Raw genomic sequence first — 17,537 nt, 5'->3', positions numbered from 1 at the left:
GTGCATGTGCAAGACCGGAAGGTTAGGACTTCGATAGGAAGACAGGACTTAAATGAGAAACCAAGGTGGCAAGGGAGCCTCTTCTGGTGATACAGACAGGTCGTGACCAGTCTGGGCCGCCGCGGGAGCGGACTGCCAGGCAGGATGGACCTATGGTCTGACCCGGCAGAGGCACTGCTTATGTTCTTATGACCCCTGTTAGATTACAAAAATTAGATAGTTCTAAGTCAAATAGATGCTGGCACTGTCATCTCGATATAGGGATTCTGGATCAGCTCTTCTTTTGTCCCTTGATACTTAAGTTTTGGCGATCCATTTGGGGTCAAATAAATAGCATTCTGGAAGTTCCATTGGCATTGACATATGACGCAGTGCTGTTTGGTACGTTATTGATGGCCAAGAGTCCAATAACTTCACATAACAATAGACTACTTTTCATCATAACGTGAATTGCCATACAACTTATTTGGAAAAATTGGGACAGGTTAACTATAGTTTTTGGTGAGAATCCTTGTTCCAAACTTATAAATTTGAACGTATGAGTGCAATACAATTGGGACATTATAAGAAATTCAAGGAGATTTGGGACTCATTGACAAAATTTTGTAAAGATTAATTATTGGTTTTAGCCCTTTGATTATACATGTCCAGGATGGGTGGGTGGGAAGGGGGGATATGCCTTTAATTTATTATTTAATTGCAATTTTGTTGGTCTTGATCATTTGTATTATTCTTGATTGTCTTTGTTACTGATTATATCAATTGATGGATTTAAGTGCTGTTTATTTTGTACATTGTTAGATAATATGTTGCACTTGATGTTGGTTTTTAAAATGAATAAAGAAATGGGGAAAAAAGATGTTGGGTGCCAATGCTTGGTTATGCTAATATTCTATAATGAAATCTGGGTGTCCAGATGCCATTATAAAATAAAATCTCACTGCAAATTATTAAGGCACCTAAAAGGAGACAATTTATAGAATTGTCCTTCTTGAGTACATAATTTGAATAATGTCTCATAAAAGTTCACCTGTACATTTTCTTTTGCTTTTCTGTTTTTTTCTTTCAGAAGGGGGTTTTGAGCAACTTTATTTTTAGTAATGTCTATCTTGGCAATTTTTTTTTCTTGTCCATAGTACATCTGGTGGATATCTGGAATGTCATAGAAGCACTGAGAGAAAATGCCCTGAACAACATGGACCCAAACACTGAGCTGAGCGTGACACGTCTGGAAGCTGTGCTTTCAACTATTTTCTACCAGCTGAACAAACGAATGCCAACCACTCACCAGATCAACGTAGAGCAATCCATCAGCCTGCTCCTCAACTTTCTGCTTGCAGCTTTTGATTCGTAAGTTCACTTGCAGAAGAATATTTTTACCAGTGTCAATGTATCTGGTTGATAAGATGTCCTGAAAATATATTTGCAAAATAAGGGAGAGAAGCAGCAGTGTTTTGGGTATATCAAGTGGTGCTGATCAAAGTTGGTATACTGTAATGGAATTTGTAACTTTCTCTGTGACACCAGGGTTCAGATAAACTTTTCTATCTTTTGTTAACAACAACAAATGTAATGTCCCCTTGTGAGCATCTCTTTCCATGGGAGAAGCCTTAGTATTTGGTCAATGGGAGTTTTAGGCCATTCCCAGTGCATCCCAGTGCATCACTATCGATGTTAGACTCACTGGTCTGTAGTTTGCTGTCTCCATCTTTGAGCCTTTCTTGTGGAGTGGAATGACGTTAGCCGTCCTCCAGTCCAATACTAAGGGAGAGGTTGAAGAGCGCGGACAGTGGCTCCGCCAAGACATCACTCAGCTCCCTAAGCACCCTGGGGTGCAGGTTGTCCGGCCCCATTGCTTTGTTAACCTTGAGCTTTGACAGCTCACCGTAGACACTGCTGGGCGTAAACTCAAAGTTACTAAACGGGTCAACTGAGCCAACCCTTGTCTGTAGCTGAGGGCCGAGCCCCGGCGCTTCTCGGGTGAAGACTGAGCAGAAGTATTACAAAAGGCGGATTACAAAAGAGTTAGAGTCCTGACTTAAGGGAAGGTGATTTAGCAGGTGGAATTAATCAAGGGGTGCTAACCGATTTAGCACGTACTAAATGCTAAGACACCTATTATGGGCTAGATTCACTAAGCAAACGGATCGTGTACCAATCGGTTTGCAAGCCCTTTACAACTAGATTTCCCTCCTGCACTATTCACTAAGGCCTATAGCGATCCAATCCCGATCATCCCATGCCCATTAGTAAAACCCCATGCAAAATAGCCAAGCAATTGATTCACTAACAATTGCTTGGCTATTTTGAGTCGGGTTTTACTGTTGGCAAACCCGACTGCTGCAGACCTGTCAGTAACTGAGTTACCGTCAGGTCTGCAGGATTTTTGACAGGCCTGCGTGTCAAAATTATTCATTTTTTTCCATGGCATAGATATTTTGCCTTGATTGGCTCAGGCTTCTACCTTGGGAGGAGCCAGGGGTGCCTGAGCCAATCAGGGACTTCCTTAGGGCTGAGCATTTAATGCACCAAATTCCCTTTGGCCTCTGAAAGCTGGTCAAAAATATATTGTTGGTCCAATAAAAAAGTATCACCTAATTTTCCATTTTTTGTTTTATTTTTATTATCTTTCATAATGAACTAACATTTGCTTTGTGAACAGTAGTGTGGCTAACACAATACTTTATTCTCAATTAAAAGCAAAGGGCTTCTTTTACAAAGCCACAGTATCAAGTCACCTGTGGCAAATGCACTGAAGCCCATTCAATTCCTATGGGCTTTGGTGCATTTACCGCTGAAGAATCACTACTGTGGATTTGTAAAAGGGGCCCTAAATTATTATGCTACCTTTTTTGTCTAGCCATTTAGTTTCTCTGATTTCTGCTTTCTTCTTAACTCTCTTGCCAGGGGTTTCTGTCAATTTCTCTTTTTTTCCTCTCTCCTGTCTTCCTCATTTCATCCACTATATCCATCTCTAACACTCATCTTTCTCTTTCAGCTTTCTTCTATTTTTCTGCATCTCTATCCATTTCGATTTTATTAATTCTTACTATCCAGTCTTTAAGCTCCCTTTTTTTCACTGAATTTACATCCAACTTTCCATATCTTTCTCTTACTCAGGCCTATCCATTCCCCTTTCTGATATTCCCCAGTCTTTCATTAACTCTGTCTGTATCATATAAAATCTCTTCTGTTTCTGCCCCCTACCCACCAACTATGCAGCATCTCCTCTCAGTCTCTCTCCCCCCACCTGACTGCCATTGAACATCTTCACACTTTTTCTATCACTTTCTCCCCTGCCAACCAGCATCTTTCTTTTTCTTCCCCCTTATCCAGAATTGCCCCATTTCTTTTTTTCCTCCCCCATTCAGCATTATACCATACCTCCTTTTCTCTTCTTCCCCATCCAGCATCATGCTCTGTCTCTCTTACACCCAATTCAGCATCACCCAATCTATTTCTCTTCCTGTCCACTATGCCTTGGTTATGCATGCTACTGTCATTTATGCATTTTAGTGTAGACTGTATGACTAACAATATTCTGTAAATTTAAACACACAAAAGGCATTTGAATTTAGATGGCCTATTGTGTATGTGTGTGTAAGGCATTTTGAATCTGGAAAGGTTAAAAGATTTGGATTTAGCTCAGCTGTCTACCCATCAAGCTACCCTTCTATTTTCCTCTGCAAGTCGCAGTAACCCATTAGCAATCTTCTTTTGATAGAATCATTCACACTACTGAAATCCTCAGAATAATTGATTACAAATTGTGATTGCTAAGTTCTGCAGCTGAAATAGTCAAAGCAATGAGACTGGAAAGAGCTCCAGTGCCCACACTGTTCACCAGGTTCCCCCTCGCTCTAGGTCGGGCAGACATGCTGCTTTCTCTCTGGCTGTGTCACCATGGCAACAGCTGGGGAAATGGCTCTGGTTCCGCATGACAAGAGAGCAGGCCAGGAGTGCTTCTTTATGTGTGCACTTTAATGTTCATTTCAAAAATCTACACCATTCGCTATCATGCTTCTGTCTGCTACCTTAAAAAAATTTTTTAAAAAGATGACAATTTCCATAGTATCATTAATATTGCCCTTGCATAGACCAATACAATTCCCCAAATTACAAATAAAAATATGCACCTGTGAGCATCAGGCTGGTGATGATTCCAGGTGGGTTTGGGTTTCAGCTAGGAGTGGTTAGGGAATTGGACTGACAATAAAGGACGCCTGGTTCAAATCCCATTGCTGCTCCACATCCAGTCCCGACACTCTGCCCCAGAAGTCTCAAATCCTATCCTCCTAGGCATAAACACCCACCACAGGCTGACCCTGCCTTCTTTCTTTATCTATAAAATGCATAGACATTAGAAGCATAATATCTTTGTGGTTTCTGCTACTACTTATCATTTCTATAGCACTACTAAACATAAGTCTGCCATACTTTAATGTTTAGTGGGTTGGTTTATTTGATAATCTATGGATTTGGACCATTAGGTCATATTAGGTATCTTTTGTGCTTTAATACCAGCCAGTACAGTAAAAACAAAAACGTGCTACTAAAAGAAAAATATAGATACAATGAGATTTCTTCACAGTTCACCAGGAAAGAGTTGGTATCCCATAAAGCTTTGTATTATGGAAGCTCGAATAAGGCGGGAAGATTACTAGTTAATTATCTTAAAGCAAAAAAAAAAGAAGAGTAAATATAATGGCTATTGCATATGAGAATGGAATTATTTATTCTCAAATTGGAAATATCTTAAAACAATTTTTGAAATTTTATAAAAACTTGTGTTCTGAGCATTATTCAACTAAAGAGAAAGATGGTTTAGAGCAGGGGTGCCCAACGCGTCGATCGCGATCGACAGGTCGCTCGCTCAGGCGACCCCAGTCGATCGCAGAACGGGTTCCCTTCTTCCCTTCTCTTTTTTCCCCCTCCTGACTGGCCCGCTCCTGAATTCTGCTGCTGCCTCCGCTGCTCAACATTTAAAAAAAAAAAAAAAAAAAAGGCTTGGAGAACTTATGCTCCGGGGGCTAACATGTGCTTGTACCGGCTTCCCTCTGAAACCGGAAGTTATGTCCGGGGAGGGGGAGGGGGTAAGAAGGGAAGCCGGCACGCACATGTTAGAGCCCTGTTCACGGGCTAAAGCGGGAGACAGGTCAGTGAAGCTTGCGATTTGCTCTTCTTGCTGCCAAGTCCTGCCTACTTTCTGTTTCCTCAAAGGCAGGACCCGGCAGCATTTTTCCCAAAATGTCAATCTTGGGCCGATCAGCCTTCCTCTTCCCGACCTCAATTGTGCCGTCGGAGAGGAAGTTCTGGCCAGCGGAACTTCCTCTCCGACGGCAAAATTGACGTCGGGGAGAGGAATGCTGGTGGGCCCGAAGCAAGGAGAGCTTGGCCGGCGGCGGGCGGCTTTGGGGGCCTGTTATCCGATGGCAGCGGCAGAAGCAGTGGCTTGTGGGTGGGCAGGGAGGGAGAAAGAGGGCAGGCAGGGAGACAGAAGGAAAGAAGAGAAACAGAAAAAAAGAATGGGGGCATGAAGAGAGAAAGAAAGAGAGGGCAAGGAGAGAAGAAGAAAACGTTGGGGGGAGGGGGAATGAGGTCAGGAGGAGAGGAAGCATAAAGGCTAAAAGAAGGGAAGAAAGATTGGATGCACAGTCAGAAGAAGAAAATGCAACCAGAGACTCATGAAATCACCAGACAAGGTAGAAAAAATGATTTTATTTTAAATTTAGTGATCAAAATGTGTCTGAATTTATATCTGCTGTCTATATTTTACACTAAGGTCCCCTTTTACTAAACCGCAATAGAGGTTTTTAGCGCAGGGAGCCTATGAGCGTCGAGAGCAGCGCTGGGCATTCAGCGCAGCTCCCTGCGCTAAAAACTGCTATCGTGGTTTAGTAAAAAGGGAGGGGGTGGGTATTTGTCTATTTTTGTATGGTTGTTACTGAGGTGACAGTGCATAGAGTCATCTCCTTTGACCTCTTTGAAAAAACCCCAGAATAGGAATGATAATTAACAATTGTATGCGTACAGTGTGCGTTGTGTTTTTTTTTTTAAATTTTATTGTTGGTAGATCATTTTGACTTGGTCATTTTAAAAGTAGCTCGCAAGCCCAAAAAGTGTGGGCACCCCTGTTTTAGAGTTTTTACAGTTGATTGAGGAGCCTAAAATTCCTGATCATATGAAGCGAAATCTCGAAGCACCTATTTCACAAAAAGAGATTCAGAAGGCTTTGAAGTCCCTTAGAGTTGGATCCGCTCCAGGAGGTGATGGATATACGGTAGAGTTTTTTAAATCCTTTCAAATTACCTTGTTACCTCATCTATTCAATTTATATCAGTCTCAACTAAATAAAGGTTGTATTATGGGTACTATGGCAGAATCTTTAACAATAGTTTTGCCAAAGCCAAACAAAGATCCTATGTTGGTTTCAAACTATAGGCCTATCTCTTTGATTAATGTGGATGGAAAATTGTTAGCTAAGGCAGTGTTTTTCAACCTTTTTACACCCGTGGACTGGCAGAAATAAAAGAATTTTTTTGTGGACCGGCAAACTACTAGGACTAAAATTAAAAAACCCCGTTTCTGCCCCATCTCCGCGAGCTCGGTCACCTCAGTAACTATAGAAAAATAGACAAATATAGTGCAAAATATAAACAGCAGCTATAAATTCTCAAAACTCACACATTTTGATCACTAAATTGAAAATAAAATCATTTTTCCTACCTTTGCTGTCTGGTGATTTCATGAGTCTCTGGTTGCGTTTCCTTCTGTCTGTGTATCCTTTCTTTCATTTCTTTATTTCTGCACTCAGACCCAAGAATTGTCCCTTTCTATTCCCTCCCTCTTTCCTTCCTATGTCCTTAGTGCCCCCGGTGCCTCTTTCCCATGTCCTTAGTGCCCCCAGTGCCTTCTTCCCAAGTCCTTAGTGCCCCCAGTGCCTCATTCCCATGTCCTTAGTGCCCCTTCCTGTCTTTAGTGCCCCCAGTGCCTCCTTCCCATGTCTTTAGTGCCCCAGTGCCTCCTTACCATGTCCTTAGCGCCCCTTCCTGTCTTTAGTGTCCCCAGTGCCTCCTTCCCATGTCTTTAGTGCCCCCAGTTCATCCTTCCCATGTACCTCTCACTGCCTTCCACACTTTGTCCCACCCCTACCCCCGAAGCCAGCCTGCCTGCCTGTCTACCTCTCACTCTCCCTCCCTGGCCAAAGCTAGCCTGCTTACCTGCCTACCACCTTCCCTCTCTGCCCCGCAAAAAAAAGCCTCCCTCCTTCCTTTCCCCTGCTCTTACCGCCCTGCCACTGCTGCTACAGCCAACAGGAAGTCTTCTTTCCGACATCAATTCTGACGTCGGAGAGGACTTTCTGGGCCAGCCAGGCAGCGATTGGCTGGCCCAGAACATCCTCTCCGACGTCAGAATTGACATTGGAAAGAAGACTTCCTGTTGGCTTTAGCTGTAGCGGCAGGGCGGTAAGAGAAGGGGACCCGGGAAAGGAAGGAGGGAGGGACAGGAAATGATCACCTGTCCCATTGTCCCCGAGCACAGCTTCAGGACGCTGTGTGTGGGGACAGCGGGACAGGAGGTCTGAAAATGGACCTATGATCATTTAAATCTTGCCGGCCCTGCGCAGACCGGCATAAATTTCCTGCGGACCGGCGGTTGAAGAACAGTGAGCTAAGGTATTGGCTTTATTTTTGAACAAGGCTCTCCTTTATATTATTGGTATGCACCAAATAGGATTCGTTGCTCAAAGACATTCTTCAAATAATACCAGATTAGCTTTTCATATGTTAAACTTAACAAAATAAATGAAGGAGCTAGCCTTCTCTGTATCCTTGGGGTCCGTTGACTAATTTTATTACATTATAATTAAAATTATGATTCTCTTTTTTTTTTTTCGTTAGATTCCGTTATACATCCAGGGAGGGTGGGGGGTGGAATATTTATTTGGAAGAGTCAAATTAATTATTTTTTATTATATTGATAGTATAATATATAATTTTATTGTTTATAATTAGGATAAGAAGGGGATAAAAAAATGTTTAATGTAATAATTGTAATGATTACAATGTATTTTCATACAGTTTTTTCTGATTCTTCAATTGTATACATTATAAAGGTTGAAATGTCAATAAAGATTTACAAAAAAAAAAAAAAAAAAGAAGTGCTAGCTGTTTAATGTAGGTAAGGGTAGTTCATGATAGGGATAAAGCGGAGTATGGCCATAGGTGACAGCCTGTACAAATTTCAGTACTACAGGTAGGAAGAGGAATTAGGTTTTCATCAGCAGTCTGGTAGCTATGCCGCTATCATCCAAAGTCAACACAAAGGAATCCAACGAAAACTGCAGTATCACCAGCCAAAGCAAAAACAAAAAACAAACTGCAGACTCCTATGTACCAGATGCAGGCAATGTTTATTATACCAAATATTTTATGCAGTTGAAAATACCACCTTATAACAAACCAAGGGACCTGACACGGTCCGTGTTTCGGAAAACACTCCTTCCTCAGAGGTCCTAATGAAAATGAATAAGAAAACTAAGTAGATATATATAATACGTAAATCAATAAAAATTGGTGTGCAAAAAAGATAGATATAGATCCATGTGAACAAATGTATGAGATCGAATAGACTTATGAGTTGAAAAAATGAGGATTCTCTGGGGTTCAATTATCATTTTTTGTATCTGTAATACTTATGTGATATTATTATGTTCACTACGGTGGTTATATGCATGTATTATAAATGACACTATTTCTCTCCATTCTGTTCGCACATTATCCTCATTTCTTCAACTCTTAAGTCTATTCGATCTCATACATTTGTTCACATGGATGTATATCTATCTTTTTTGCACACCAAGTTTTATTGATTTACGTATTATATATATCTACTTAGTTTTCTTATTCATTTTCATTAGGACCTCTGAGGAAGGAGAGTTTTCCGAAACACGGACTGTGTCAGGTCCCTTGGTTTGTTATAAGGTGGTATTTTCAACTGCATAAAATATTTGGTATAATAAACATTGCCTGCATCTGGTACATAGGAGTCTGCAGTTTGTTTTTTGTTTTTGCTATCATCCAAAGTGCCACAGCGTCACTCTACCCCAATATCTGTCCCCTCAGAAGTCAGATTCCCCCCAACTCCTTTCATTCTTATCACCCATACAGGGAGACTGAAGATCCATCAAGACCAGTATACTGTTTCCAACAGAGGCCAACCCAGGTCCCAAGTACCTAGCTAGATCCCAAATAGTAAAATAGATTTTATGCTGCTTATCCTAGAAATAAGCTGTGCATTTCCCCAAGTCCATCTTAATAATGGCATTTAGGAACTCACCACACCTTTTTTAAAACCAACTAAGCTGTGTTTTTTTTTTTTTTTTAAATATATTTTTATTTTACCACATTCTCTTGACAACAAATTCCAGAGTTTAATTACACATTGTGTGAAGAAATATTTTCTCTGGTTTGATTTAAATTTACTACTTAATAGCTTCATTGCACGCCCCCTGGTCCTACCATTTTTAGAAAAAGTAATCAAGTGATTCACTATAACACGGCAATACTGAGCATACCAATAGGTGCCAGCTCTGTGGATGCCTGAGCACCCCCAATATTTTTTCCTGTAAGTCTGTAGATCTGAGGCAATGAACGCCATTCTACAGCTACAAGAAAACACAGGGAAGAAGTGCTTCTGTATCTTAGTTACTGCTTCTGCCTCCCCTGCAGCCTGTCCAATCAACAGGGAAGGAGGGAGTTGCTATAGCCTAGCAGCTGCCAATGAGGAAAGCAAGTGCAGCAGACTGGCATTGACAAAAAGAATAGGCAGTTTCAGATAACTTTATTGGCATGACAATTTGACCTATGTTGCTAAAGTAATGCCTACTGCAAGGAGAGATTGTGGTGCAGTGGTTAAAGCTACAGTCTCAGCATCCTGGGGTAGTGGATTCAAACCCACACTGCTCCTTGTGACCCTGTGCAGGTCACTTAAACCCCTCCCCATTGCTCCAGGTATATTAGATAGATTGTGAGCCCGCCGGGACAGATAGTACCTGAATAAACTTATTTAAACCATTCTGAGCTCTCCTGGGAGAACCGCATAGAAAATTGAATAAATAAATAGCAGTTAAGGTAAAAAAAATAAAATAAAATGACAGAGAATTACTGGGGAAGTAATAAATAGGGCAAGGAAGGAGTGTAGGGAATGGAAAGGGGTCACTGGTTAGTAGAGACAATGTTACTCTGAAATACTGGAAGAGATGAAAAGGAACTGTAAAGGAAAAAAAGGCTGGGTGCTGTGGGTATGGATTTATGGTGAGCTGTGGGGGAAACCCTGGACACTGCCCCCGCCCCATTCCATCCCAGTCCTGACTAGTTCCACCCCAGCCCCACCTCGGCCTGCCTCCAGCCCCATCCCTACAAAGCCTCCTCCCTTCCGGACAAGCTGCGCCTGGAAGGCCTGGAACATGCGTGGATATATGCAATGTCATCTGTGCATGCTCAAAGGCCCTCCAGATGCGGCCAGAACTTGTCAGGGCTTTCTAAAACCCAGACATATGCTGGGTTTCAGAAAGTCTGTCCAGGAGCCTGGATAGTCCTCTAAAAAGAGGATATGTCCGGGTTTACCCAGACGTCTGGTAACCCTAAGCAAAATGAGACATGATCTGGAAGAGGGGAAGAAGAGCAAGCGGTGGGGGGGGGGGGGGGACACAAGCTGCAGACAGAAAGAGATGGAGAGTAACTGTGTGGGACTGGAATAAAAGTAGCTTGAGGCAAAAAAGGAAGAAGGGATCATGGTGGAGAGAACAGACATGAAACTGAGGAGTAAGACTAGAATAAAGTAAAATGAGAGAAACTATAGAGAAAAAAGACAAAGTTATAGAGACAAATATACATGGAGGAAAAATGATAAAGGAAGACTGGAAGAGAATTCTTAAAAGAAGGAACTTGAGGGCAAAGAGAAATCCAAGAGACAGAAGTCTGAAGCTAAACCACAGACACAAAGGATGGAAAACTGTTTAAGATTTTAGTAAAGATTTCTGTGCCAGCTGGGCTGGATCAAGGGTAGGCAATAGCTATATTTTGCTCTTCACCTCCAGCCCTGTAGTCACCAGAATTAATGTTATTTTACTGGAATTATAGGGGGAGGGAGGAAGGGATTGTGCCAGTATTTGATGCCATAGTTTGAAAAATATCTTTAAAATTGTTTCTTTTTGGCAGCTTTGAAATACAGAGACCTTTGCGTTTCAAATTGAAAAGGGAATAGAGTAACACCATCTCATTTTTTTCACAAAAATAAAAAACTCATTCCCTTGTTGCATCTTATGGGAGACAGTGGTGTGAGACTAAGTGGGCTTTTTATGTTGTATAGTCCTAAAGGAACAGCATGGCAGCAGCTGGAGGAGGTTGCAGGAGAGATGGGTGAATTTGGAAGGGGAGTAAGAGGTTCTTGGTTTAGTTTTCCTCTTGACTCAGCTGCTAAGCCCTGGCTTTCCATTCTCATTGTCAGTACAACTCTGCTACAGGCTAGCTTTTTGGGTTTATGACCTTTGTAGCTGAGGAGAGCACCATGAATGAGAGAGTACTGCTAAAGTGTTGTGCCACCCCATATCCTTCCACATAATGTGGGCCAGGAAAAGAGGGAGTAATAATAATAATAACAGTTTATATACCGCAGAACTGTGAAGTTCTATGTGGCTTACAATGATTAAAAGGTATTACAGATTGAGTGGAATAAGCATAGTTCAGAGTTAGTGAATAACAGTTCTAAAGATCATTTGTTGAGGACTAAGATTGTATCTGTCAGTTACCTAAGTATTTCAGGAACAGATGTGTTTTTAGGCATTTCCTGAATTCCCAATAAGTAGTGGGCTCGAGCAGTTGTTCTAGATCTTTACCCCATAATGCTGCTTGATGTGAGAAAAGATGTTGGTGATGACTTTTAAATTTACAACCTCTAACCCAACCGGTGGAGAAACAAAGTTAGGATGTGAACTTCTCCTATGTCTGTTGGTTGTGAAAGAGAAAAGGTCTGTTATATATTTAGAGGCTAAGCCATAAAGTACCTAGAAGCAAAAACAACCAAACTTGAATTTCACACATGCTTCCATCGGTAGCCAGTGTAGAAGTCGATAGGAAGCTGTTACGTGATCAAACTTCTTCAGTCTACAAAGTAGCCTAACCGCTGCATTTTGTACCAGTTGCAATCGCCGCATATTCTTCTGGGAGAGTGCCAAGTAGGCGATGTTACAATAATCGAGTTGACTCAGTATGAGGGATTGTACCAGAATTCTAAATGATGAGACATCGAAGTAAGCTCTGATGGACTGAAGCTTCCAGAAGGTGAGAAAGTTCTTTCTAATTAAGGAGTCTACCTGGTCTTTCATGGTCAGACTCTGGTCCAGTGTTACTCCCAATACCTTCATAGTGTGTTGAATGGGATAACTAAGGTTATTGATGCACATTGATGCTTTAGTATCAAGTGGGTGTGGCGAAGCTATGAAAAATTTTGTTTTCTCTGAGTTTAGCTTCAGTTTTAATTCAGTCATCCATTGCTCCATCCGATTTAGTACTTCTGTTGCTTTGGGGGTGTCTTCTGAAATAGAGATAGTAAATGGGTTAATTATCGTGAAGTCATCAGTGTAGCTAAATAGTAAAGACAATTGCGCACCCAATGAGGACATGTAGACATTGAAGAGCTGAGATGATAATGGTGACCCCTGTGGCACACCAGATGAATTACTCCATGTATCAGAGAGATCGTAATTAAAACGGACTTGGTAGGTGCGAGATATAAGGAAACCTCACAACCAGTTTAATACCTCTCCTCTGATTCCAATCTAAGCATTGGAACAGTTTCCCATGGTCCACCAAGTCAAAGGCAGAGCTCATGTCAAATTACATGATCAGGGCATTGAGGCCTGTACTAAACAAGTAGTGCAAATTATCCAGGAAAGCCGCAATTACTGTCTCTGTGCTAAACAGAGGACTAAAACCAGATTGAGTTTCATGCAAAAGAGAGAACTGGTCGAGATAGTCCATCAGTTGGATGTGTACCAGTCCTTCCATGATTTTTACAATGAATGGAATAGATGCTACTGGTCTATAATTAGTTACTGATGTTGATGATTCTTTGCAGTTTTTTGGAATTGGGGTATAATGGAGGAGAAAGAAGGGTATTTAGTAAAAGGAGAGAGTAAGAAGGATGTTGTGCTGGAGTCACCACTGATAAAGGAGGGGGCATTGTGCCCAAGTTGTTACCACCAAATGAGGTGCCAATTTCCACTTTTGCAGAAGGCATTAGAGTCAGTGCTAACTCAGTTCCCCACTGAGCAAGCACTTACTTTGTAACCATTAGAACTTTAGCAGCTGAGCTGATATTTTAGGTTCACGGATTTTGACATATGTGATCTTTGTGATTTTCAGTCTGAGATCAAGAAACGCCAGATGCAAATTAGAGAGTTGCATGGGAACAGAAATCTCCATCCTCGCCTGTCCCTGCCGGAATCTCCTCTGTTCTCGCAAGGAACCTTCTCCATTTCCACCCATCCCCATAAAAGAACTACTTCTGATGGTTTTGATTTAGTTTTTATTGAGTTTTACTGAAAATACTAGAGAGGGTATGTTCTAGTGTTGCCCAATTCAGGGAAAAAAATTTCAATTTGATTCGATTTGGCCCATTGAATTGATTTTTTGATTCAATTCACTTTTCCTGCCCAATCAGGCTTTTTTTTTTTTTTTCAAAATGTCCTGACAGATTTATTTTGTAGCCTTGTTACCCACCCCACCCCACCCCCTTTGCCCTCTCCAATCCCACGATGGCACTGTGGTGTAAACAAAATTAAAAAGACAGGTCCTAGCTCGCGTTCGCTGTCTAACACCAGCTCTGGCAGGATACACATTTCATATCTGACATATTGTAATCATAAAATAGAAAATAAAATTCTTTTTTCTCCTTTTGTTGTCTGGTTATTTTATTATTCAAATCATGTTGGTCCCTGGCTCTGGTTTCTGTTTGTCTTCTGTTAACTCGGTCACCAGGGTCTGCTGCCTATTTGACATTTTCTTATTTCTGCATGTTCACCATCCATCTTCCATTTCTGTACCTTCCCTTCCACTGCCATATCCAATATTTCTGTTTCTTTCCCATCTCTCACTCTCCCTGCCTTGTGCCCTGAGTCAGACCTTTTCTATTCCCCTCCATGCAGCATCTCTCTCTTCCTCTCCTCCATTATCATTGGCAACATATCTTTCTCTCCCCATGTACCAACTCTCCCTGCCATCCACCGTATCTCCAACATTTCTCCCTCTCTCTTCTCCATGCGTCTCTTCCTCCCCTCTACCATATGCAGGATTTCTCCCTCTCACCTCTTTCTACCTCTTTGTTGCCTATATCTTCCTCTCCTCCACCCCAATTCTTCCTCTCTCCTCTAGCCCCCCATGTGCAGCATTTTCCCTCCTCTCCCATCCCCCTGTGCAGCCGTTTTTCATCCCTCTCTCCCAACCCCCTATGCAGCAGCACCTCACTGATCTTCCCACAGTGAGACCTGACATACCTCAGAGGCCTCCTAAAGCAGCAGCAGCATGGTCCAGTATTTCTCCCCTACCATTGTTCAGCATCCTCACTTCCTATTGGATCAATCTCTTTCTTTTTTCCTCCCTACCCCTGCACAGCATTTCTTCCACCCCTATGTGCAGCATGCCTCCCTCTCTCTCATTCCCTCCCCTGTTGCAAAGGAAGTGGAGAAAGAAAGAGAGATAGAGGGATCTAGGTTGCATCTCTCCCAACCCTTCTACTGCCATGTCCAACATTTCTCCTTCTCTCATCCCCTGTACCGTGTGCAGCACCTTTCACCCCTGCTCCTTTGCCCCATGATCCATATTTCTCCTTCTATCTCCAGCAGCATGCCACATCTCTCCCTCCATCACCATGTCCAATATTCTTCCCTCTTGCATCCCTTTCCATCTGTCCCACCCATCTCTCTCCACCATAACATCTAATATTTATCCCTCCCTCTCTACCACCATGTTCAACAAATTCTCCCTTTTTCTTCCTTTCCCCATGTGCACTCTCTTTCCTTCCTGCTCCATGCACCCATATCCAACCATTTTCCCTTTCCCTTCCTCTCCCATCCCCTCTGGCACCATCTCTCTTTCCATCCCTTGCCAACCTCCCTCCAGCTTATGCAGCATCTCTCTTTCCATCCCTTCCAAATCCCATGCAGCATCTCTGTTTGTTTGCCGCTGACAGTGGTTCCTCTTACACGCTGAGGGAAGCCTTCCGAGTTAGCAGCTGGCATTGTATAGGAGGAACCAGTGCCAGTGGCCTGTTGAAGCCCTAGAGAGGAGAGCTCAGGACTCAGAAGAACACAAGCAGGTAGGCTCCTGTGAGGGCCCTGCAGGAACTCCTTCCATCCCCGCAGGATCCCCATGAGTCTGGAGGGGATTTCTGCAGGATACCCAACAGCCTTGTTCCCATGCAGCTCTTTAGTAGCTGCATCCTGGAGGCTTGCTAATGACACTCGGTAATTCAACTATAGGAAGGAGTGATATTGTCCAGCTTCTTAGACAGCATAGTTTTGAGTATGTGTAGTTGTTAAGTGCATTTGTGTATATAGCATAGAGAGGATCAGACTTGTATACCACCTTTTTGTGGTTACACATTCAAAGCGGTTTACATATATACAGGTACTTATTTTTGTACCTGGGGCAATGGAGGATTAAGTGATTTGCCCAGGGTCACAAGGAACAGTGCAGGGATTGATCCTACAACCTTAGGGTGTTGAGAGCTCTGCCACTAGGCCACTCCTTACCTCTATATCTGCAGTGGTGACAGTGCACAGTAACTTACCATGCACTAACTACAAGGTGCTGTCTACATCCATGACCCACTTTTTTCCCTCCCCTTCACCAATAAGCAGTAAGCACATGACGTTTTGCACAGCGGTGATAATGCATACTACCAATTACCATATACTAATTTCTGAGTTGGTAAACAGCTACTATTATTAGTATTTCATGTTTATTTGATATACCGCAAATATAATATAGCTGTGTGTATCAGTGGCTAAATTAGCTGTCTGCCGGTTAATACACATCAGTGAAGAGCTGCAAAATCTGCACGACTTTGGAGGATTAGACATTTTGGATGCACAATTTCCAGTTTCTAAATGAACTTGTAAAATGTGCGGCAAGTCTCTTTAATTGGAAATTAACATGTTCCCATTCATTGTTTTATGTGCCTAGCTGGATTGTAAACTCTCTGGGGCCAAGAATCTTTGGTGGTAATTCTCTAAAATTTGCCTAGTTATAGATGGCAAGCATGCATGTAAATGCCAAAATTCATACTTATTTTTCGCCAGACTTCTATGGCAAGACAGATCAGGATGGGCTGGGGTGAGCTTTGATGGCAACCCTCCAATAGTTGGGAAGTAAGGTCTGTGCCAGGCAGACTTTTACAGTCTGAGCCCCAAAAATGGCAAGGATGGATCAGGATCACGTGTGCATATTTTAGACCACATTCACATTGTATTCTATTGAGTGCAGGTTCTATCGCATTGGAGAAGAGGAAGACATCTTAAAGTGGAAAAATGTTGTTGCTATTGAATTATTGGTTCAATCATGAATTGATAATTTTATGTGATTGTTGGGCAGGCTGGATGGACTGTTAAGGTCTTATTTGCTGTCCCTGCTATATATTGTATGTTTTCTATCCAGACCTTACCTGTAGATGTTAGAACGTTACCTGGGGTGTTACAGATTAGGAAGCACTTAAAGACAATTCTTCTTGAATATACTTATCTATGAATTGTAGGACCAGATTTAATAACAGTTTTTTTTGACATGGTAATATTTTGTTTTTAGTTATGCTACATGATTGTTGATTTATTATATTTGTTGTCTTTTGTTATTTTTATAATGTATGTTTTTATTGTAACCCATTCAGAACTAGTGGATGATGCAAGTAATAAAATAAATAAATAAGTGGACACATAAAGTGGCGTAGTACAGGGAAGGGGGGGGGACCGCCCTGGGTACCATCTTGGTGGGGGCACTGGCATCTCTTCACCCCCATGCCATGCTTGTACCTTTCCTTCCCTGCCCCCCCCCCCCCATACCTCTTTAAAATCTTTGCCAGTGCTATTGCTCGCACCGGTCTGGCTCCCTCTGAAATCACTTCAAAGTCGCGGGGCCAGGAAGTGACGTCAGAGGGAAAGCCAATTGCAGCATGAGCAGCAAGCCGGAGAAGCTGCTCGCACTGATGACGATTTAAAGAAATATTTTGATGAAGTCTCTTTTTGGTTGTTGGTGCAATCTTCCATTTTAAGTTTACTGGACTACTGTAATATTGTATATGTAGGGTCTTATTTGAAAATTCTTAAGAGATTAAGGGTAGTCCAGAACACTGCAGTTCGACTCATCTTTGGTTTAAAAAAATGGGAGCATATCACTCCTTTCTATCACAAACTGCACTGGCTACCGGTGGAGTCTAGAATATTGTTTAAATTTTCTTGTATTTGTTACAAAGTAGCATTT

At 42.0% G+C, this 17,537-nt stretch overlaps 1 protein-coding gene across 10 annotated transcripts in view; it reads left to right on the top strand.

The window, feature by feature from the left end:
- Positions 1–17,537, top strand: part of DTNA (dystrobrevin alpha) — a 597,879-nt gene that overhangs the window by 399,253 nt on the left and 181,089 nt on the right. For all 10 annotated transcript variants that reach the window (XM_033933728.1, XM_033933727.1, XM_033933729.1 and 7 more), the window contains one exon: positions 1,137–1,350. In XM_033933728.1, the coding sequence (XP_033789619.1) occupies positions 1,137–1,350 (214 nt within the window). The remainder of the gene's footprint in view (positions 1–1,136; positions 1,351–17,537) is intronic.

Source organism: Geotrypetes seraphini, chromosome 2 (assembly GCF_902459505.1).
Source record: "Geotrypetes seraphini chromosome 2, aGeoSer1.1, whole genome shotgun sequence".
NCBI lineage: Eukaryota > Metazoa > Chordata > Amphibia > Gymnophiona > Dermophiidae > Geotrypetes > Geotrypetes seraphini.
This window is presented reverse-complemented; position numbering and strand designations above follow the sequence as displayed.